General features: G+C 38.5%; 1 protein-coding gene across 1 annotated transcript; it reads left to right on the forward strand.

The window, feature by feature from the left end:
* On the forward strand, positions 1 to 22,211 carry DDX25 (DEAD-box helicase 25). The gene is made up of 12 exons (XM_008068073.2): positions 1 to 67; positions 692 to 758; positions 1,024 to 1,062; positions 1,539 to 1,674; positions 2,885 to 2,977; positions 3,106 to 3,208; positions 5,068 to 5,182; positions 6,122 to 6,299; positions 16,729 to 16,966; positions 18,032 to 18,194; positions 20,645 to 20,833; positions 21,937 to 22,211. The coding sequence occupies exons 1-12, from the start codon at positions 5 to 7 to the stop codon at positions 21,996 to 21,998; spliced, it is 1,446 nt and encodes a 481-aa protein (XP_008066264.2). The 5' UTR covers positions 1 to 4; the 3' UTR covers positions 21,999 to 22,211.
* The last annotated feature ends 555 nt before the right edge of the window (positions 22,212 to 22,766 follow it).

Consider the following 22,766-nt stretch of genomic DNA (forward strand, 5'->3'; position numbering starts at 1 on the left):
AGCCATGGCGTCGTTACTTTGGGGAGGCGACGCAGGGGCGGCGGAGAGCGAGCGGCTGAACAGCCACGTAACCGCCACCGAGCCGGGGAGGGCAGAGGCGCGGGGGCCTGCGGCACTCCCAGAGGGGAATCAGCTGGGCAGGGGAGGGAGAGCCCCGCTAGCGTTTGAAGTGGAGTGTCAAATGGTGGAGGGGTGATGTGGGAAGGGTTTGGAAGAGGGCCACAGAAACAGAGCCCCTCAGAGAGGCAAGACTTCTGGTTTGAGAGGCCAAAATGAAGACACGTGTAAATCCAGGGAGGGAAAGCAGTTGGTGGCCCCAACTGGACTGAGCTTTCTACTCTCCCCATTTGACCGTTAAGCCCCGGCTTGCTTCCATCTTCTATCTGCCAACGTATTTTCCCAGCTACCATGCCCTTATTGATACTACGATCCCAAAGTATTGCCCATCTTTAAACTAGAGGCCTGATAAAGAGGAACTTCGTGTTCAGGGAATCCAGAAAGTCTCCTCCAATTTCAGAATAATTCCTCCAAGCGACGTCTTCCTGAAAGGAATTTTTAATGCCTATTATTGCCAAGGAAACAATATTCGGGTGATCTTCCCTGAGTCCTTTCTAGCCCCCATGGTAGGGGAGCATTGGGCTTTTTGATGGTTTGCTTCCTAATATCGGTTGAAATTTATGTCTTTTAATAGTTTTCTAACCTCAGCCACTCCAGGAAGAACCTTCGGTTTATTAAGAGTACTGCAGCTTCAAGCATAGGTGAGTGCTGTTAGGGTAAAACATATTGGCCTCCATTAATTAAAAGGCATTGCTTTCATCATGTCCCTGCCAAGTGAAATACCTTGGACTCTTAATTTAACTCAACACCCTTCACTACCATCCCAGCCATTTAATCCACTCCTCCATGAAATGACTCTTCTGTCTGTACACACTGAAGAGTCGGGAGGAAAAAATGGAGTCGTATACTTTACATTTCTACTCATCATTTATCTTTGCAGTTATTATTTCTTTTCCATTCTTTTAGATGGTTCTATCAACAACACAGAAGATGATGAAGATGTAGGTAGGAGATAAATTGATTTGCATGTATCTACTAGCTTACTGTTTATCATCAGCTTCACAGTGTGAGTGAATAATATAATCTCTGAGAAGAATTATGTCTTCTCTTTTTATGAATAGTGATTATCAGAAGATATTCTACATTAGAAGTAGGATCTATTTCTTTTTTTAAAAAAAGTTGAAATAAAAAATTCAGGGAGTGAGTTAAGAATGTCCAGCTGTCAAGGAAGAATTAGGTCTCGTGGAAATGGCCATAGACTGCCTGAAGGTAGAGGTTGGTGTAGCAACAGAGCATAAGAAACTAGTTCCTCAGTAAGAAGGAATTCTCAGTGCTGTGTCACTCTTTCTAGAACCTTCTTTTAGAAGAAAGATGAGCGTAGGTGCAATTGCTTGATACACAACCACTAAAATGGGAAAGGCAACTTACTTGATGTCATTCAGGAAGCTTGATGTTCCCCTTTTTTATTTTCATTTTTCTAGTGGATTTGGCAGCTAATTCACTCTTAAACAAGTTAATCCGTCAGTCCTTAGTAGAATCCAGTCACCAAGTTGAAGTTTTACAGAAGGATCCCAGCTCTCCACTTTACTCAGTAAAAACATTTGAAGAGCTGCGGCTGTGAGTATGCTTACTTTTAGTATGGGAAAATGCTGGAAAGCACAGCACAGAACAAACTAGTCTGCTAATAACAAAAACCATCAGGATCACCTTTGTTTTCTAATATTCAGTATTAAAATGAGATTTGTACATTTTGCATGCATTCAAAATATAGGTCAGAGAAGAACTCCGGGATACCACTAGGATTCAAATTGCCCAGCGAATTGAGAACTTTTTGATAGTAAAGTATTTTAGTTTTGCGATACTAAGGGGAATCGCTGAGCCAGGCAAAGCCAGATTGCTACTCTCCATACCAGAATCCAGATTCTGATGACCCAAACATTCTCCCTCACCCACTTTAGATGAGTTATAACTGCTTACTTTCCTGATTATGTTTTGTTTCAAATGGTATGAATGACTTTCCCAAATGGGTTTGCATTCTCTAGGAATTTATCTGTGTACATTAAGGAAATGTATTTTAACAGAAAGAGAAGCATACTGATACAGACTTATGTAAAGGGTAAAATCCTGACACCCATACTTTTTTCTAAATGGTAGGAGAAGCTCACCTATGATTAAAAGTGGGCTGTCAGTAATCTAACAATTAAGCACATACAAATGCGCTTATCATTAAACGTGAAAGTGTTCCAGCCTGCTTGCTTTATTCTGACTTTTTTCTGAAGACCCCCCAGGGAAGATGCATTTAAAAATATTGCCTCAGAAGGTAATATTGTATCTTCTGCTCCTAGGGAGAATTCATATAATAATCACCTAAATAAAGTTTTATCTTCTTTGTAGATTACTGTTTAAAACATCAATGTGATTCTTGAAAAAGAACTAAACAGTAAATGTCAATTTGTTTTCTGCTTATGCAGAAAGTATAACTCTCCTGGAAAACTGATAGACTCTTTTTATAAGATGAATTGTTTTCCTTTTTTGTTTTTTGGGGGTTTTTTTGCTTTGTTCAACAGAAAGTTGAACTTAAAACCTTACTTCTGTCCTTTGCCTAGCCTTATAGCGCAGCTTATTATTTTAGTGGTCCAACTGTACAGGCATGATTGTTTATGTTTGGTAGTTGAAGTATGAATGATATATTTCTAAACATTACTTTTACAACTCAACTTCAAAGTTAATTAATTTAGAAATATATTTTCAAATATATGTTTCTGAGACTACTGACCAACCACAGGCTTTAAGTGTTTGATTTTCTTTTTTTTTTTTTTTTTGACAGAAAAGAAGAGTTACTAAAAGGGATCTATTCAATGGGATTTAATAGACCATCCAAAATCCAAGAGATGGCTCTACCTATGATGCTGGCATATCCGTGAGTTTTCAGGGTAGTGGTATTCCAACTTGGCTATGTTTAACAGTAGTGGTATTACAGTTTGGTTCAATTTATGCCTGGGCTCATGTGTATTCAGTTTATGCCCAGTGGTCTCCTCTTTTCTACAGACCCCAGAACCTCATAGCACAGAGCCAGTCTGGTACGGGAAAAACAGCTGCCTTTGTCTTGGCAATGTTGAGCAGAGTTAATACCTTGGAATTATTTCCACAGGTAAGGAAAGGCTGGGGAAGGGGAGATGCTTGCAATGTTGATGCTATTTTAGTAATAGGTGATATTAATGCAGTGATATGATTACTACAGTGATGTGACAATATTTAGAATAGACATTCTTTCATAAGGTCATGGAGCATTGGACAGCAGTATGGGACAGTGATGGAGAGCATAAGCTTATAGTCTGACTGGTTTCAATCCTATCCTCTTCAGTTACTAGCTGAATGTCTTAGGAAAGTTAGCAAACCTCTGAGTTTGTTAATCCTTGTCTGTAAAGATAATAAAAGCAAGGATGTTATTTGATCTGTTCACCATTGAAGTATAGCACCTAGCACAATACCTGGCTTGTAAAACCACTCTTTGAACATTGAATGAATGGATGAATGCATACCTCATAGGGCCAGCATGTGAATTTAATGAAATTGTAATTTTTAGCATTGTACTTGGTATAAAGTAAGCATGCAATAATGGTAGCCATATAGCTGTAGGACCAGATCATCCAGTCCACCTCACTTTAGCAGAAGAGGAAGCTGATGCCTGGAAGGAGAAATGTCTTTCCTGAGGTCCGCAGAGAGTGACTGAGCCAGGACTGGCACTGACACCCAGTTTACTGTTCTCCTAGTGTAGTTTCCACTCCTGTAAAGTACCTTTTTGTCTTTCCCAACTTGTTTGATAAGCTGAGTACCTGTATGCGTTAAATGCTGTGGGGAACACAAGGGCTCTCTTAGCAAGTTTACACTCTGATCAGCCAGATGAGCAATAGTGTGGGTGACTAAGGCCATGAATAGGAAATCTTGGGCATTTTAGAAAAGTTCAATGAAATTTATATTTGGATTTTGGTGTTATCAGTAAAAATTCTTTAGGATAAGCTGTGCTTGAACATTATTTGAAAATGTTGAAGATGTGTGTGGAACTATTTTTAGCACTTTGGCTATGTTTCCTTCTCTATCACAGATTCCTGGTTGACACATGTAAATGTATTAGATATCACCAGTTTCTTTTATCAACATCTTTATTCAACAACAGTCACCGTTTTTATGGGGTATGGAAAAACAAATGAAAGAGTTTGGGGGAATATTATTCTGGCAGGATGATGGATGAATGGATGGATGGATGGATGGATGGATAGATAGACAGACAATATAGATAGATTGGATCAAGCAGGGAGTGTTCCAGAAATAGGCACACTTAGCAGACAAGAGGTGATGGGGATCAAGCTGTCATTTGTCTTGCATTCCCTCTCTTGTTGATTCCCAACCTCCCTGCATCCTATTCTTCCTCCATCAAAAAAGGGTGACAAGTAAGGTGTGTTTCTAAATAACCCTTAGAGAGGAGTCTATAAAAGGTAGCTATTTCTCCATCTTCCAGCCCCTCCCCTATTTCATACTCAGCATTCACCACAAGTTTATCAGCTGTTAAATTGTATTCAGTTTAAAATCATTTATTCTCAGCCTGTAATCCCAGCACTTTGGGAGGCTGAGGCTAGTGAATTGCCTGAGCCTGCGGGTTCAAGACCCACCTGGGCAACTTGGCAAGACCTCGTCTCTACAATAAATAAAAATTTAGCTGGGCGTGGTAGCGCACGCCTGTAATTCCAGCTACTTGGAAGGCTGAAGTGGAAGGATCGCTGGAGTCCAGCAAGTTGAGGCCACAATTACCAGGAGCGTGCCACTGCACTCCAGTCTGGGCAACAGAGTGAGACTCCAATTCAAAACAAATAGATAAAAAATAAAATCGTTTATTCAACCAAAACTTTTAATTTCATTTCTGTGTCTCGCCCTGTACAAATTTTTATAGTCCAAATTTGAAAGATGGCTAGTATGAACCTTTCTTCTCCCTCTTCCCTCTCTATCCCACAGTGCCTCTGCCTGGCTCCTACTTATGAGTTGGCTTTGCAAACTGGCCGTGTGGTTGAGCAGATGGGAAAATTCTGTGTGGATGTTCAAGTGATGTATGCCATTCGAGGGAATCGACGTATGTATCAGCAAGCCAGACCTGGCTGATTTTTTAAATTCTGGCTTCACCATTAATAAGCATGTTATAGAATTTCTCTGCTTCCTCATCTCTTAAATGGGGGAGGTAATAGCACCTGAATCATAGCATCATTATCAGAATTAAATGAAATGATATAGATAAAGCAAAATGCACAATACCTGGCATATGATAAAGACCCAGTAAACATTAACTACATAATTTCCACATCCTGTAGAAGGATGCCTTTATAGTCTTTACTTTGAGACTTGGTTGTTTTGTGCAGTATAGCATTTATTTTTTAATTTTTCATTAAAGTATTACATGCTTATAATGAAAAGAACTTTAAAGGAAAGATGATTAAAAGGTAAAAGTGAAAGTTGTTCCTTGTCCTTCACACCTAGTCCCCAAAATTACCATAGTACTATTAAAAAAGGCAGACCTTTGTTTTAGCGGTTTTTTTGGTTTGTACAAGCACACAGAAATGCACATATATGTGTTTATTTTCACTGAGTGTTTACAAAATGGGAGCACTTTTTTCATACCATCCCATTCTTTTTACTAGACACAAGATATTCCATAATTTGTTTAATTTAATTTGTTGATAGACAGCTTGGTTGTTTTTTATTTCGGGAAGGTTTGTAGTTTTCACAGCTATACCACTATTTCTGTAGGACAGTGGGATTGCTGTAAGGTGAATTTTTAAATGACCATGAAGCAGAATCAAATACACAAGACTATTATTTTCATAAACCTAGAAAATTGGTAATTTATTCTGAAAATTCTGCAAAATCAAAAACCATGGTAATCCTCAGGGTTTATACCTGGAAAATCATTATGCACTGTACCTTGCTTCTGAGCTCTGTATTGCATTGTCCTGACTTGTAGCTTGCTGGAGGTTGTTTGCATCAGAAGGAGCACTTAAAACTCTTTTCTCCCTAGTTCCCAGAGGCACTGATGTCACTAAACAGATTATAATTGGAACTCCTGGGACTGTCCTAGATTGGTGTTTTAAACGAAAATTGATTGATTTGAATAAGATTCGTGTATTTGTCCTGGATGAAGCAGATGTGATGATTGATACCCAAGGATTTTCAGATCAGAGTATTCGTATTCAAAGGTAATCTTCAGAGTCACCCTTTCTTCCTTGATCTTTTGTCCAGATAAAGAATTTCATTTGTCTGCTGCTCCTAATTGTTTTTGTTGCTTAATTCCTCACTATCTTAACCTCTAAAACAAACTTGGGTTTTCATTATTTTGGGCAGCTCAAGGGCCCCTCACACTGCTGTAATTTTCCATCACCTTCAGCTTGTCACCTTGCCTGACTACTTTATTTTTGCAACACAGGCTTACAGATGGAATCTATGTCATGCACCTGCACCAAATTTGCCTTTAATGTTTTATATTTTGAGCAAAATTGTAAAGAGTATCTATTAAAACCTGGGATATGGATATTGTGAGGATACAATGGATAATTGAGACAGAGTCGAGGACATAGTACCTGGGATCAGTAGACCTGTGATCTAGTCCTGACTTTACCTTTGATTTCTAAATACATCACACAGTTTTACTAGGCCTCTGTCGGGATCCCCTGAAGGGCTTAAAACTACAGATTACAAGGCCCAATCTCAGTTTTACTATATCAGAATTTCTGAGAGTAAGTTTTAGGAGTCTGTATTACTTATTTTTAAATAAAGTATTATAAACTTAGTGTTAAATTCAAATAGTATTGAAAGACTTGTAATGAAAAACAGTAACTCACTGCTCCAACCTCAAAAGAATACCTTTCTTTTCTGCTATTAACCTTCATACCTTTCAGTAATTTTCTCATACTGCTGTTTTCTGATGGATAGTCATTGTCAATTGATTTCCCATTACAGGAAGTAGGAATTAAGTTCTTTTAAACTACCTTCTAATCTGTCTTTACTATCCCCTCTGTCACCTCTCTGTAATTATAAGACTTTAGTCACATTATTAGTTGGTAGTGAGATCATATAACAGCATAAGTGTTGTTCACTACTGAGCCAAGAGATGTATTATTATAATTACAGTTCTCTGTCTCTGGATCCATCGGGGGTTTGCTTTTAGGACCCCCTCTCCCCTGAGGATATCAAAATTCATAGATGCTTAAGTCACTGACATAAAATAGTGTAGTATTTGCATATAATCTATGCACATTCTCCTGTGTACTTTAAATTATCTCTAGATTACTTATAATACCTATTACAATGTAAATGCTATGTAAATAATTATTATACTATATTATTTAGAGAATAATTGTAAGAAAAAAGTCTGTACGTGTTCATACAAGGACACACAAATGCACATATATGTTCAGTACACTTTTTTCCCCAAGTATTTTCAATTTACAGTTGGTTGAGTCCACAGATATGGAGTCCACAGATATAGAACCCATGAACCTGGAGGGTCTACTGTTTTTCTTGTACAGCCTTTTCCCCTAGAATTAATAATTTCACTTTTTTCATTTAGTTAGTATCACTATATAAGGGCCTTTAATTTTCCCTATTCTGTCATATGTGTCATATGTCAGATGTCTCCAAATAGTCAAATAGTCACTTTCTGTTTTTTCCTGATAATGTCCCAAAAACTCTCTCCCTCTCCAGCTTCAATCTGGACTGATTACTCTCTAGACCTGCTATACAGCTGTCATCATGGGTCTTCCCTTTGCTCATTTACAGTTAAAATCTCCCATTATCTGAGTTATTTTTCTTGGACTACTTCCTTAGTATGCTGGAGTACATTTTCTGATGTCTTCCAAATAAAGAATATATAGGAGGTTAACTTTTCATCCTTTACATGTCTGAAAATGTTTCTATTGTACCTGTAAATTTGATCTTATGATTGATAATTTGCCTGGACAGGAATCCTATCTTGAAAATCATTCTCCCTCTAAGTTCAAAGAAGTGTTGAAAACAGGACATTTTTAAAAATGTAACTTTAACATTTAATTAATATTCTCAGCTTCCATTTGTTGCTGAAAAGTCTAATGTCATCTTGATCTCTAAGCTTTTGCGTGTAACTTATTTTTTCCTTCCCTGGAAGCTCTGGAGGTTTTCTTTCTTTATGACATTCTGAAACTTTTCCATGATGTGCTTTGGTTCAGGTCTTTTTTCATTCATCATATGTTAGTGCATCTTTTTAGTCTCAAAACTTGTGCCTGCCTGTTCTGGAAAATTTTTCTTGAGTTATCTCTTTCCTAGAGTAACCAACTTTTTAGAGAGCCAATCCAGGACACAGTCCTAGGAGACTAAAAAAATAAATACAAGGAGGACCAAAAAAAAAAAAAGCCCAGAATTATCTTTTGGAAGGTGGCTCCTTATAGTACAGGCTTCCTTTGCTAGGTAAGTGTTCTAGGAATTCATTGGCATCAGTGTACCTGCTAGCATTGTTGTGAGAGGCTGCATTTGGCTTCAGTGAATTTTTTTTTTTTTTTTGGAGATTATGTCAACACATTTGCCCATTTTGTGGTGGACGATTTACGAGCATACCTGTCCACACTGTGCTGAGTGTTCATCAGTTTTCGACTAAAAACAGCATGACCACCGTGCCCCACCCTCCCTGTTCACTCAGTCTCACCTCGAGTGACTTTTTTGTTTCCCCACTAAAAAAAGTCCTCAAAGGGAAAAGTTTTGCTGATGTGGAAGAGGTGAAACAAAAATTGGCAGAAGCACTAAAAGACCTTAAATTAATGAGTTTAAAAACTGTTTTAAATAGTAGAAAAAACATTTTGATAGGTGTATTGCCTCAGAGAGTACTGTGAAGGTGACTGAAGTTTAAACATGTAAGAATATAAGCAGTGAGCTAAAAGTGATAAGAGGAAAAGGTATCCAATTATTAAGTATTTATTTAGTATTTATGAAAAAATATAAAATTGAGAGTGATGAGGCAATAATGAATACTATGCACATAAGTGGGACACTTAAGAGTTGGAGGAAAAAAATGGAGAAAGGAAATCATACCACATGTAAAAGGTGAAGTGCTAACAATAATAACCAGTAAGGGTCAAAAAAGTTAGTTGGGAAAAATTGAATACCTTTTAAACTGTGGTCAGAGGACTACCAAAGATCTCTTTGTCTAATGTTAAGTTTGTTAGAGAATTTAATGACCAGTAGGAGAAAAATACTGTTGGATGAAATGTTTGCTCTCTAAAAGACAAATGATCTGTTCTGTGAGAAAAGTTGCAAGCCAAGAGGCAAAAATAAAAACACCTAAGTAGGAAAATTATATTTTTCACAGATTATTCCAAAGGTTGTAGGCGACCCCTATTCATCCAATCTTACCCCAAGTGATTTTTTATTGTTTTCTTGATGAAAAAGTCCTCAAAGGGAAATGTTTTGCCAAAGTGGAAGAGATGAAACAAAAAACAGTAGAAGCAGTAAAAAGCATCAAAATTGATGAGCTCAGACCCGCCTGGGCAACTTGGTGAGACCTCATCACTACAATAAAATCAAAAATTAGCTGGGCGTGGTAGCACGTGCCTGTAGTTCCAGCTACTTGGAAGGCTGAGGCGGAAGGATCGCCGGAGCCCAGCAGGTCGAGATTGTGGTGGCCGGGAGCAGCCACTGCACTCCAGTCTGGGTGACAGAGTGAGACTCCAACTCAAAAAAAAAAAAAAAAAAAAAAAAAATTGATGAACTCAAAAACTGTTTTGAGCAGAGTGAAAGCATCTTAATAGGTGTATTGTATCAAACGAAGAGTATTTTGAAGGTGACTGAAGTTTAAACATGTAAGAATTAATACACAATTTTTAATATAAAAATAAACATGTAAGAACAAATTTTTAAAAATAAATTCCGTGTTTTTTGAGTCCCTTATAAAATAGAAATAATTATATACATGTGCTATACTTTAACATAAAAATATGAAAAACATTTATTTGAAATTATGTTCTGTATTTTCTGTTATATGATGCTACTATTTAAACAAAATAGCCTTAGTACTAGTTAACAGTAGTAATTATTAGTTATTGATAGTAGAACCTATTAAATTAATATGTATGGGTAGCTATGACAATAATTTATGTTTCAGTCTCTGCTATAGCAGTTTTTTTTTAACTTTTAAAACTCTTTTTGGGTCTTTATACTTTGTAGGAAATGCCATATATTCTTGAGACCCATAAATAAAGTATTTTCACAAAGGGAGCATAATATAGTAGTGCTAATTAAGCAGATATTACCTATAGTTAATGAAAATAATGATATTCTTTCTGTCTCATGATACAGTAGAATATTTTTACTCATTCTCCTTTCTTTTCCAATAATATCTCTCTGAACTGCCTGTAGTCTTCTTTTATGTGGTAGTAAACTGTATATAGTCAAAAGTAAAATTCATTTTCACTTGTAGCTCTGCTCTTATCAAGCCCATACTGGTTGGTGTCAGTCTGATGATAATGTCAAACTAAATATTCTAACAAAAGCACAGAATATTTAGGATGGTACTTACTATCAGTAGTAGGTTTTTATTTATTTAATTTTTGCAATGTAATCCTCTGGATTTTTTTTTTCAGCTTTATTGAAGTATAATTGACCTAAAAACCGTATATATTCAAAGTATACAGCATAATATTTTGCTATGTGTATACATTTTTGAAATGATTGCCACAATCAGGCTAATTAACATGCCAATCACTTCATATAGTTAGCTCGTTTGTATGTGGTGAGAATATTTAAGGTATTGTAAGAATTTGTTTCTAGCTCTCTAGAAATGTCCGTCCACTATATCTATAGGCTTGTTTTGGTAGACCAGCTGTCTGTCATTCAGATCTTTTGCATCTATAACTTGCATCATATAGACTGTCTATATGGCCAGACTCAATGGCTCAGCCTGTAATTCCGCGCTTTGGGAGGCCGAGGTGAGTGAATTGCCTGAGCCCACAGGTTTGAGACCCACCTGGGCAACTTGGTGAGACCTCATCTCTACAATAAATAAATTAAAAAAATTTGCCAGGCAAGGTAGCATGTGCCTGTAGTTCCAGCTACTCGGAAAGCTAAGGCAGAAGGATCATCGGAGCCCAGAAGGGCGAGGCTGCAGTGACTGGGAGCGGCTACTACACTCCAGTCTGGGTGACAGAGTGAGACTCGAACTCAAAAAAATTTTTAAAAATTAAAAAAAAAAAAGACTGTCTATATGTAAAACAGCTAGCATTTTTAAATACTCTAAAGTACATTGGACATCATCAAAACTTAAGTCTCTCTTTCTCAAGGAAAACAGTTGTGATTTAGACTTGTGAATTTAAACTTGTAAATTAAAGATAGATTTCAAATAAGTTATAGTTTTAGTAAACAAATGAGAAAGTTCTGTTCAACTTGATGGCCATTTTCTGGTAACATTTTGAGTTCTACAGCAGTCTTATTTCTTACAAAAATGAGTCATTTTCTTGCTACATGAGTTTTTGTCACACCTTATATGTGGCACCAAACAACTTAGGTGGTGCAGTCAGTCCACTCTTCCTTTTTTCTAGACAACTTATAGCCTCCTAAGAGGTCATCAGTCAGTTTTGGAGAAACAGCATGCCATTTCTGTTTTATTACAGTCCTGTTCTCTGTTCTCTATTCTCATCTTCAATATCGTTCCAAATTGGAGAAGGACATTCCTTTTTGTTCTACACTTTGGAAATATGATTTTATGGCAGGCTAATATTTTTAATCTTTTCAATGGCCAGCAACAATGATAGTCATCTTATAGGCACATGTCTAAGGAAACCATCTCTTTCCATTTCTATATAGTTAAAAATCTCATTAAGTGCTTCCACAAGTTTTAAGGAAACTAAAAAATTAACAAAAACTTTGATAGTAAAAGGCTCAATATCACAGATAAGCAGATCATACCCCTTTTTAGGAGTGTTGTGTGCAAAGTATGCAGAATACTTAGCAAGTAAGATATTTTCTCTTTTTTGTTTTTATAACAAGTTGATGAACTGAATATAATTTGCCAAAATTTGCATTTGTACTGTTGACTGCATAGGCAGATAATTGAGTAAAGGTTAGTTTTTATTTGGATAAGATATGAACAGTCTTTTGTTTTATATTTTCTGTGTTTTATTAAAACTTCATAGAAGTCAAGAAGATATTTTGAAACTCCATTTTTCAAATCAGAGAATCTAAGAGCTGGGGGAATATTTTTATTATTGCTGTGATTTGACATATCACTTGATGTACTGTTGAAAAACATGGTTGACTGGGCACGGTGGCTCATGCCTATAATCCCAGCACTTTGAAAGGCAGAAGTGAGAGGATCGCCGAAGCCCACGGGTTCGAGACCAGCCTGGGTAACGTGGCAAGACCTCATCTCTACAATAAATCAAAAAATTAGTGAGCGTGTTGGTGGGTACCTATAGTTACAGCTACTTGGAAGGTTGAGGTGGAAGCCTGAACCCAGCAGGTCGAGGCTGCGGTGGTTTTGAGCGTGCCACTGCACTCCAGCCTGGGCGACATAGTGAGACTCTGACTCAAAAAAAAAAGAAAAGAAAAGAAAAGAAAAGAAAGAAAACATGGTCATTGGTAAGATGTTATAGGATCAGCTCTGCACTAAAAGAGATGAGACATCTATTATCAAAATAGATGTTTATTCACCCATGGGATGTTTTACTTGCAACCTCTGAACCAGAAAGTGTAACTATACTTGGTTTCATAGAGATATCAAAGAAATAATACAATAAGCAGTTCATTTGTGTGGTATGACCAAGCTAACTCAGCATCTACTGTTTTCAACTGAGCACTGGTGCCTTTGAGGAGGCAAAAAAACCTTTTTCATTTAGAAGTACTGCCTGTCTCATCCTGAACTTGTGAGATTCAGTCTTTGTACATGCTTTCCACATAACCTTCTCCACCATGCCTAGTTCCAAAATCTGTCCTTCAACCCAGTTGTGTGTATCCTTTCATTTGTCATTAAAATAACGCAACCATTTAGCTTTCTTTTTCTGTCTGCCAGAATCATACTAGTGGTGTTCTCTGGTGTTCGCTGTTTATTTGATGTAGCTTCCTTTTCTTGTGTTACAAGATGCAATATCTAATGCTATCTTTCTAAGGATATTAATAATAGTATTTTTTAAAAGGTTTCTGTTTTCAACATTGTTTCTGAATTATCCAAGTATCCTTTTATGTTTGTTTACTAGTCTCTTTCACAGCAAAATTTTCCTCTTCATATCTGGTGATAACTTGACCAGCCTTTCATAATCTAGGATGAGGAGCTAAAATTCTAATTGATAGCTTTATGTATGTGGCTGGGGCTTATAACTTGGGGTGCTCTACTTTCTAATAATTGTCACCTGGAGGTCTTTAGGACTGTGTAATGTCTCTGATCTCCTTCTGGGAGGGCAGACCATTGGCTACTGACATTCTGGGAGTAGAGCAGTGACATAGGCTGGAAGGGCTCTGACATTCAGTGTGCATATTTTCACTTGATATTCTCTTTTCAGCTGTTTTACCCCCATCTTCTACTGAGGCTTCTACTGAGTATCCTCAAGTCTAAAATTTCTGCACAGAACAAACTTCTAGTCTTCTGCTTGTAGGTGCTTAGCTATCTAAAGTAGATGGATCCAACTGTTTCTTATACATATTTCCTGCCAGCCTTCCTATTTAAAATAATTTGGATCAATCAGTGTAGAAGTGTTCCCTTTTCACCACATCCTCTCTAGCATCTGTTATTTTTTGAGTTGTTGATGATGGCCATTCTGATTGGAGTTAGATGGTATCTCAGTGTAGTCTTAATTTGCATCTCCTTGATGACTAGTGAAGCTGAACATTTTTTCATGTATCTGTTGGCTGCTCGTATGTCTTCTTTTGAGAAGTGTCTATTCATATCTTTTGCCCACTTTGTAATGGGGCTGTTTGTTTTTTTCTTTTCGGCACATTTGAGTTCCTTGTAGATCCTTGATGTTAGGCCTTTGTCAGACATGGAGTTGGCAAATATTTTTTCCCAGTCTATAGACTGTCTCCCTGTTTTCTTGATGGTTTCTTTGACTTTGCAGAAACTTGTCAGTTTAATGAGGTCCCACTTGTCTATCTTATCTCTTATGGCACAGGCAGAGATCAAAGGAGATTCCTTTCTTCTCATCCTCTTACTAATAAGCTGGTATGTTTATATATAACAGCAAATGAGAGATTCATAATGCCGGGGAAGATTTTGCAGTCAAAAAGGCTTTCTATGAAAGTCCCTTTTATTTTCTACTAAAGAGAATATTAAGTAATAATTAGAGCATTTGTGTTGGTTGTTCAGCCTCCATCGTTCAGTTTTCCTTCCTTTTGCTTAAAAAAAACTTAGACCAGTGATGCTTAATAGAAATGTAATGCAACCCATATGTGTAATTATAAATTTTCTAGTAGCCACATTAAAAAGAAAGTTACTGTATAATTAACCCATTGTATCAAAATATAATTTCAAGTAATCAATATAAAAATTAATGGCGCCGGGCTCGGTGGCTCAGCCTGTAATCCCGTGCCTTTGGGAGGCTGAGGTGAGTGGATTGCCTGAGCCCACGGGTTCGAGACCCACCTGGGCAGGCGAGACCTCATCTCTACAATAAATCAAAAAATTAGCCAGGCGTGGTAGCGTGCGCCTGTAGTTCCAGCTACTTGGAAGGCTGGGGTGGAAGGATCGCCGGAGCCCAGCAGGTCGAGGCTGCACTCCAGTCCGGGTGACCGAGTGAGACTCCAACTCAAAAACAAAAAAAAAAAATTAATGAGGTATTTTACATTTTTATACTAAATCTTAAAAATTAAATGTGTTGTGCAGAACAGCCCATGATTTCCTTTTCTTATAAAATTTGTATCAATTTTTTCTGTGTAGTGAAATGGCTCAGGCCTTGCAATATCAATCCTTGTGCCATCTTTCTCCAGATGCAAAAAAAATCTATATATTGTGATATAGCAGATGACCAAGAGGCCCCAGCGTACAAATGCAGAATTTTATTAGTGTTTTCTGACATGAACTCCATTTTCAATTCTTTCTCCCTAATTCTCTGGTCCCTGGAGCTTGTAGGAGGATCCCAGACCTCTCAGTGGTTCTGAGAAAACAGCTGCATTTTCATCAACACTTCATTCTGCAGTACTCACGTTGCGGCTTCATCCACTTTCCCATTTTTCTACTCCCTTTTTATCTTCCAAAAATATTTCAAAATACATGTCTGCCAGTTTCTCTTCTCCTCTTTAGAGGAACTCCTTCTACTGAGACTGGTACCCCAGGTCTGAAATTTCTGCACAGAATAAATCTGTCTTTTGTGGAGTAATCTCTTTTTATTTCTTTTTTTTTTTTTTTGAGTTGGAGTTTCATTCTGTAACCCAGACTGGAGTGCAGTGGCACCCTCCTGGCCACCATGGCCTTGACCTGCTGAGCTTTAGCAATCCTTCCGCCTCAGTCTTCCAAGTAGCTGGAACTACAGGCATGCGCTACTATGCCTGGCTAATTTTTGATTTATTGTAGAGACAAGGTCTCACCAAGTTGCCCGGGTGGGTCTCGAACCAGCAGGCTCAGGCAATCCACTCTCCTCGGTCTCCCAAAGTGCTGGGATTACAGGCTGAGTCACCGAGGCCGGCCCTCTTCATTTTTTTATGCTGAGAAGATAACACATGTAGATAGTCTGCCATAGTTAACTAGAAATCTATCATTCTGTTGTTGATTGCCGAGGCTACAGGCTTAAAATAGTGTTTGGGAATCAGTGGACCATATGATCTCTTTCACTCCCTTTTAGCACTAGCAGTTTATTCTTCTAAGTGTTCTGAATTCTTCTCGAAAGAGCTGATTTCTCTCTGGTTTCTCTCATTTAAACAACTGACTTTTTTGTTGATATATGAAATATGTACAGAAAAATACATGAATCATAAGTATACTGCTGAGTGAGTTATCACAAGAGGCCAACTTGATGTCACAGCCCAGATCATATTTACCAGCACCCCAGAATTCCTACATAGCCCCTTTCCTATCACAAGTCCCTCTCTTTTCCCCAGAATTAACCTCTCCTGGTTGCCAGGGTCATGGATTGATTTAACCTGTTTTTGAACTTTATATAAGTTAGCCGTGTATTCATTATGGGTTTAGTGTACTTTTCCCTTTTGCTCCCCTTTTATTTATATCTAGGTTCTTCTCAGTCCACATTAAGTTAGTTATGGCTGTTTTCCCCTCCCATATCATGGAATAGACAATGCCTGTCATCAGATGTCTAGCCTCTTTTTCCTTCATCCCCATTCATCTTTGTGTGAGATTGTAACCATAGAGAGCATCTAGATTATCCCTGCTTGGCTGCATGAGACTGCCTCTCCTATGGAAGAAATTGGCATGAGAGACTTCAAACTCTCCAGAATATATGCCTCAACTTTGCTCTGAGCTCCACATTTCATTTACATATGTTTCCAAATGTGGGGTGACAAGAAGGGTCAGGATACTTGACTGTCTGCATGAAGGCATAGCTGGTCATTGCAGGCAGCACCTCACATGGATTAGGTGCGTGGAGCAGCAGATGGCAGTGGCATGAAGTGCCTAAAGGAAAGTGATGGGTTGCCAGTCGGGTGACAGCCTTCCCTCCTCTTTCACAGAGCTCTGTCCTCCGAATGCCAGATGCTCCTCTTTTCAGCAACCTTTGAGGACTCTGTGTGGCAGTTTGCTGAGCGAATCATTCCTGACCCTAATGTTATCAAGTTACGCAAAGAGGAGCTCACCCTGAACAACATCCGGCAGTATTACGTGTTGTGTGAGAACAGGAAAGACAAGTACCAAGCCCTGTGTAACATTTATGGCAGCATCACCATTGGGCAGGCCATCATCTTCTGCCAGGTACATGTGTGGATGTATCTTCATCAAGCCTAGATTACCCTACAGGCAGAAGTAGGGGGACCATAATATAGCTAGGTTCTTGTTAAGCACTTTTTGTATGTTATCTGGTTTAATCCTTAGAACAGCTCTAAACAGCAATTTTCTGTATTCTATGGGTGAAACTTAGAAAGGTTAAGTAATAGAATAGGATCTTCACTATGATGTTAAACTAAGTTCAGGAGAGTTCTATATCCTCATTTCATAGGGACTGCTTATGATACATCTACATTTAAAGTGATGTTATTGTCATTTTTACAGGTACCCTATATCAGGTTAGGGGTGTTACACACTATTTTATTTTCATATTTCCCATTTTATTTTCATATTTCCTTTTGCTATCTGACACTTTTCATATTCACGCATAGTTTTATCTTCTCACTACCATGTGAACACTCTAAACTTTGTGAGAGCAGGATCTTGTCTGTCTTATTCACTTCCACATCTACTGCACTAGACCACCACTTGCCTGCACATGGACAGCACTAAAAATATATTTGTAGAATAAAATGAAGCTCAGCTCTGCAACTGGCTAGCCTTATAGCCTTGAGGAAGTTAGATAACATTTTTAAGCTTTGGTGGACAGAGGAGCTGGATGTATCTGTTTTAAAATTTTTTAAATAAAAATAGATAGCTAATTTATTAAATTGTGGTGAAAGCACATGACCATAATTCATGAAAAGATGTCAGCCAGATGCCCAACACATGCGAAACTTTTAGAGTGTTGTCAGTATTACATTATATCATTTTGTCATTGCACCATGTGAGGTAGGTGGGCCACATCTATCTCCATTTCATGGGTGAGAAGGCCAAAGCTTTGGTTGAAAGGATGTAGCCCTTAGAAGCACAGGCAGAGAGAGAAGTCCATGCACATTGCAAAGGCCCTCGAGGACTGAGGGAAAGGTGAACCAAAACTCCTCTGCAGTCCTCTCCCACTGCTCCTGTCCTGCGTGCATGAACGTCACAGGCACAGTCAGGTTGCTTTACTTAAGTTTGGGGTGCTGTGGTGGATTTTGCTTTTTTACATAGACGCGCCAAAACGCCAAGTGGTTGACTGTGGAGATGACGCAGGATGGCCATCAGGTGTCTTTGTTAAGTGGGGAACTGACTGTGGAGCAACGAGCCGCCATCATTCAGAGATTTCGGGATGGGAAAGAGAAGGTTCTCATAACAACCAATGTTTGTGCTCGAGGTAGGTGTGTTTAAAGTCAGGTGTAATTTGCAAATGATAAAATTCACTCTTTATGTGCGAGGTTCAATGAGTTTTGACAAACATATTCAGTTGTGTAACCATCACCATCATCCAAGCACAGTTCATCTCCATCTACCAGAGTTTCCACACATTCCTTTGCAGTCAGTCTCCCCCTCCCATCCTATGACCTCTGGCAACTACTGGTCAAATTTCTGTTTCTGTATTTTTGTCCCCTCCGAAATGCTACATAAATTAAATCATATAGTATATTGTCTCTGTGTCTGACTTCTTCCACCTAACATGATGTTTTTGAGTTTCGTCAGTGTCATTACATGTATCAGTAGTTCATTCCTTTTTAGTATTCCATTAATGGTTCGTCCATTTGCCAGTTGATGGACATTTGGATTGCTTCCAGTTTGGGGCTATTTTGAATAAAGTGGTGATAAAAATTCATGTGTAGGTGTTTGTGTGGACATATTTTCATTTATCTTGGTTAAATACCTAGGAGTGGGATTGTTGGATCATATGCTCAGTGTACACTTAGCTTTATTAAAAAGCTACAAAACTCTTTCCCATAGTGGCTATACCATTTTGCAGTGTAGAAGAGTTCCAATTGCACTATATTCTTGCTAGCAATTGGTGTTGTCACTCTAATGTTATCCATTCTGGCAGAACGTATACTGGTATCTCATTGTGGTTTTAATTTGCATTTCCCTAATAACTGATGATGTTGAGCATTTCTGCCATATGTTTAATTTTTAAAATATTGACTATGGTGGGGAAAAGGATCTGTTTTTTCAAGAGAAGGACCTTCCTTCTTTCTTCATCCTTCTCTATATCATTGCTTAGGCCTCATACTCAAATCGTGTTTACTAGTTTATTCTTAGCTTAGCAAATAGAACTGAGAACCTGCCACATTAGGAATGAAGCTGAGCTCCACGCTTTGGAAGGATGTCCTGAAAAAAGATGAGGTCCTGTCTCTCAGGAGCTCACCACCTAGGCTCTTTCTCTTGGCATTACCCAATAGAACTTTCTGCAGTGAGGGAATGTTCTAGTCTGCTGTCCATTTGATAGTCACTTATTCATATATGGCTTTTGAGCACTTGAAGTATGACTAGTGTGATTAAGGAGCTGAATTTTTACTTCCAATTAATTTAAGTTTAAATAGCTACATGGAGTTAACATTTACCATATTGGACAGCATAACTTTATACCCTAGAGGAAACAAGGCGCAAAGAGCTCTAGGGTCAAAAGTACAAGGAGCACAAGTATCATGATCCCGGCTATTGGTTAGTGTTGGGGGAGGGAAGGCAATAGGGGTGAGGGGGTTGCACAGAAGTCTTTCTAGGCAACATAAGTTTTGAAAAATGTAGTAGTCTGTTTTGTGTTACTATAAAAGAATACCCAAGGCTGGGTCATTTATAAAGAAAATAATGATTATTTGGCTCATGGTTCTGCATGGCGCCAGCATCTGCTTGGCTTCTGTTGAGGCCTCAAGAAGCTTTTGCTCATGGTGGAAGGCAAGGGGAGATGGTATGTCACATGTTGAGAGTGGGAGCAAGAGAATGAAGGCTCTTTAAAACAACCAGCTCTCAATGAACTCATTACCTTCAGAATGGCACCAAGCCATTCATGAGGGATCTGCCCCCATGACCCAGACTCCTCCCATTAGGCCCCAACATTGAGGATCACATTTCAACATAAGATTTGGAGGAGACACATATCTAAACTATATCAAAAGGTTTTTGCAATTCATTTGGATGAGAATTTACATGTTTTTGGGAAACAGCCAGAACCTTGTGATAGGAGTGTTGTATTTGTGAGTCAGGAAAGGAAGAGATGAGACTTTGGGTGGTTTGAGGTCTTGAACTGCATGTGCTTTATCCTGTACAATTTGGGCAGTGGGTTCTGAACTCAAGTGTCCTAGACATTGCTGTGGTAACCATCATAGGAGAGATGAGAAGAGAAAGAGGGGAAACCAGTCTGAAAGTTGTTGTAACAGTTGAGGCAAGGAATTAAAGAGACCTCACCAGAACAATAGCCGTGAAGTGGAGCAGGGCTGGGGGCCTGTGATAATAAGGGAACACAAGACTGAGGAGCCTGCTGGGGACTTACACACAAGGAACAGTGAGGAAAGAGTGGTTCTGGGGGCTTGGTGAGAGCACCTCCTCACACACACATGTGCACATACACAAACACACACACACACATATACATGATTTGTACATATTTAGACTTTTGTAGAATTATCCTCTATGACACTGTTATCTAGCATCATGGATAGCAAGCATAGAAGCAAACTGACCAAAGTATCTGTTTCAATTACATAAAGCCAGATTTGATTCATAAATTGTCTCTATTAATGAGAATTTCCTTGGTGTGTTTGGTTCTTGAATGACTATGTCATGAAGCAAACATTACAGGACCCTACCATGTTTTTCCTCTTCTAGGGATTGATGTGAAGCAAGTCACGATTGTCGTGAACTTTGATATTCCTGTAAAACAAAGAGAGGAGCCAGACTATGAGACCTACCTCCATCGCATAGGGCGGACAGGACGCTTTGGCAAAAAAGGCCTCGCCTTCAACATGATTGAAGTAAATAAGCTTCCCCTGCTCCTGAAAATCCAGGAACACTTTAGTAAGTAGCACCATTTTCACAGTATGAACCACAGGGTTGCTAATGCTGACGGCAATGATGTGTGTTAGAGAGCTTGAGTCCGGGCTTGTGAGAGATGGAAGCAGAAGCCATGGGGCAGAAGGCTTCTAAGTCACAGTACCAGAATCCTACTATGAGACAGTTAATTAAATATTTATATGGTAGATTAAGAAAAATGTACAAATCAAGTAGAATTAGTATAACTTCAGATTTATACATCATAGCTCATTCTGGAATCTGGAGCAGATTTTCACATTCTATGAAGTAATACCCTAAGCAAAGTGTAAAGTCCTTTAAGACTATCTCCTATTCCCAGCTTCTTTTATATATACTTTCCCCCTCTTCTTGCCCATACCCTACCACATAGAACAGTCCTAAATTCTGAGGTCCAGCCCCATCTAAACAAGGTAGGCTCCAATCATGGCCTGCTGGAAGGAACTCTGGACTGGCAAATTGCTCTGATAGAAGTGCAAAGGGTCTCATGACCTGGATGTCCACTCCTCAAATTACCCCATATCCCAAAACCCATGTGTGTGCCTGAGAGCAGAGGAATAAGAACATTTTCACCTTCCAGGACAGTGGTAGTTTGACCTTTGTAGGAAGCAGTGGGCACTTTCCCCAGGGAAATGCATATAGACACATACATGCTGTTTGGAGTATCGTTTTGAAAAGTTGACAGATTTGAGTGTAGCATGTCTACCAACTCTTCAGGGAAGTAGATTAAGTGCCCCTGTGTTAGGCTAACTGGGTGGGGCAGGAGGGAGGAAGAAGCATGAAAGTCACTGTTGTGTGATGAGCTCCCACACCCCTGGTCTCAGGAAGTGACTGTAGCAGAGATACCTCAGTGTCTCACCTCATCAGGCTCTCCTCACTTTCACTCTGGCCTTTCTAGACATCTAGACATGTATATTCTGTAGTCTGGTACATTTGATGCTGTTGGTATCGGTCAGTTATGTTGGTACCATCCTTATGTTTCTATCTCAAGGCTTTCTATACATGGTGTCTCTATTTTCAGAAGTTTAGTTGAATAGAATGAAGTTTAGGCCCTGGAGTAAGACTGGTCCTTTTCTCTTTTTTTCTTTTAGACAGCAATATTAAGCAACTCAACCCTGAAGATATGGATGAGATTGAAAAGATTGAATATTGAAGAAATAACTTTATTGTTTGTGAAATATCCTAGTTTATGTGAGAATGTCCCAGTGGGGTTGGAAGGTAAATTTTTTTTATGTTGAGGCTTTTTTGATGTGAAACTGTCACAGATGTTAAAATAAACGTCATAGTTCTCTAAGATTTAAGACCTGAGGTCTTTTTGAAACCAAACTAATGTGAAGCACGTGATCCCTTTGAATGAAAAAGCAAGGACTTTTCCTATTCTAATCTTTTCCAAGTAACACTTCTGTGTGGACCCCTGGGACCCTTTGGGTTTAGTTTAGATAATGTGAGCAGAACATGCCTCTTGTCAGCATCTTACAGAACCATGAGGTGGCAGTAGTACTTCACTGGTTTGGGGATTTGGGCTGGCAGGTAAAAGCCACGTCTTCAAGCCTCATAGGCTTAATATCTTTCCTCCTTCACTGCCCCCTCCCACGCTTCCCCATGTATGCACATAACATATTCCTAAGTGAAAGTACGGAGTAAAAGCTTTAAAAAAGTGACACCATTTGGAAGAGATTATTGTACTTGTGTAATATTTTAAATGACATGCAGAATTTCAGAATCTTTCTATTTTGCTTCTTCAAATTAGAGAAAATTTATTCTATCATCAGTTATTTCAAGTATCTGAAAATTTGGCTTTCATATAGACATTTCTTAAAAGCAGGCAGTGGAAGTAAAAAATCCATTTGCCCTATTAAAGAAGTAACATTTTAGGAAGACAAAGGTTTTGCCTTTAAAATCTTACAGTCCTGGACGTTTT

Source organism: Carlito syrichta, unplaced genomic scaffold (assembly GCF_000164805.1).
Source record: "Carlito syrichta isolate Samal-C Ts95f unplaced genomic scaffold, Tarsius_syrichta-2.0.1 Scaffold309859, whole genome shotgun sequence".
NCBI lineage: Eukaryota > Metazoa > Chordata > Mammalia > Primates > Tarsiidae > Carlito > Carlito syrichta.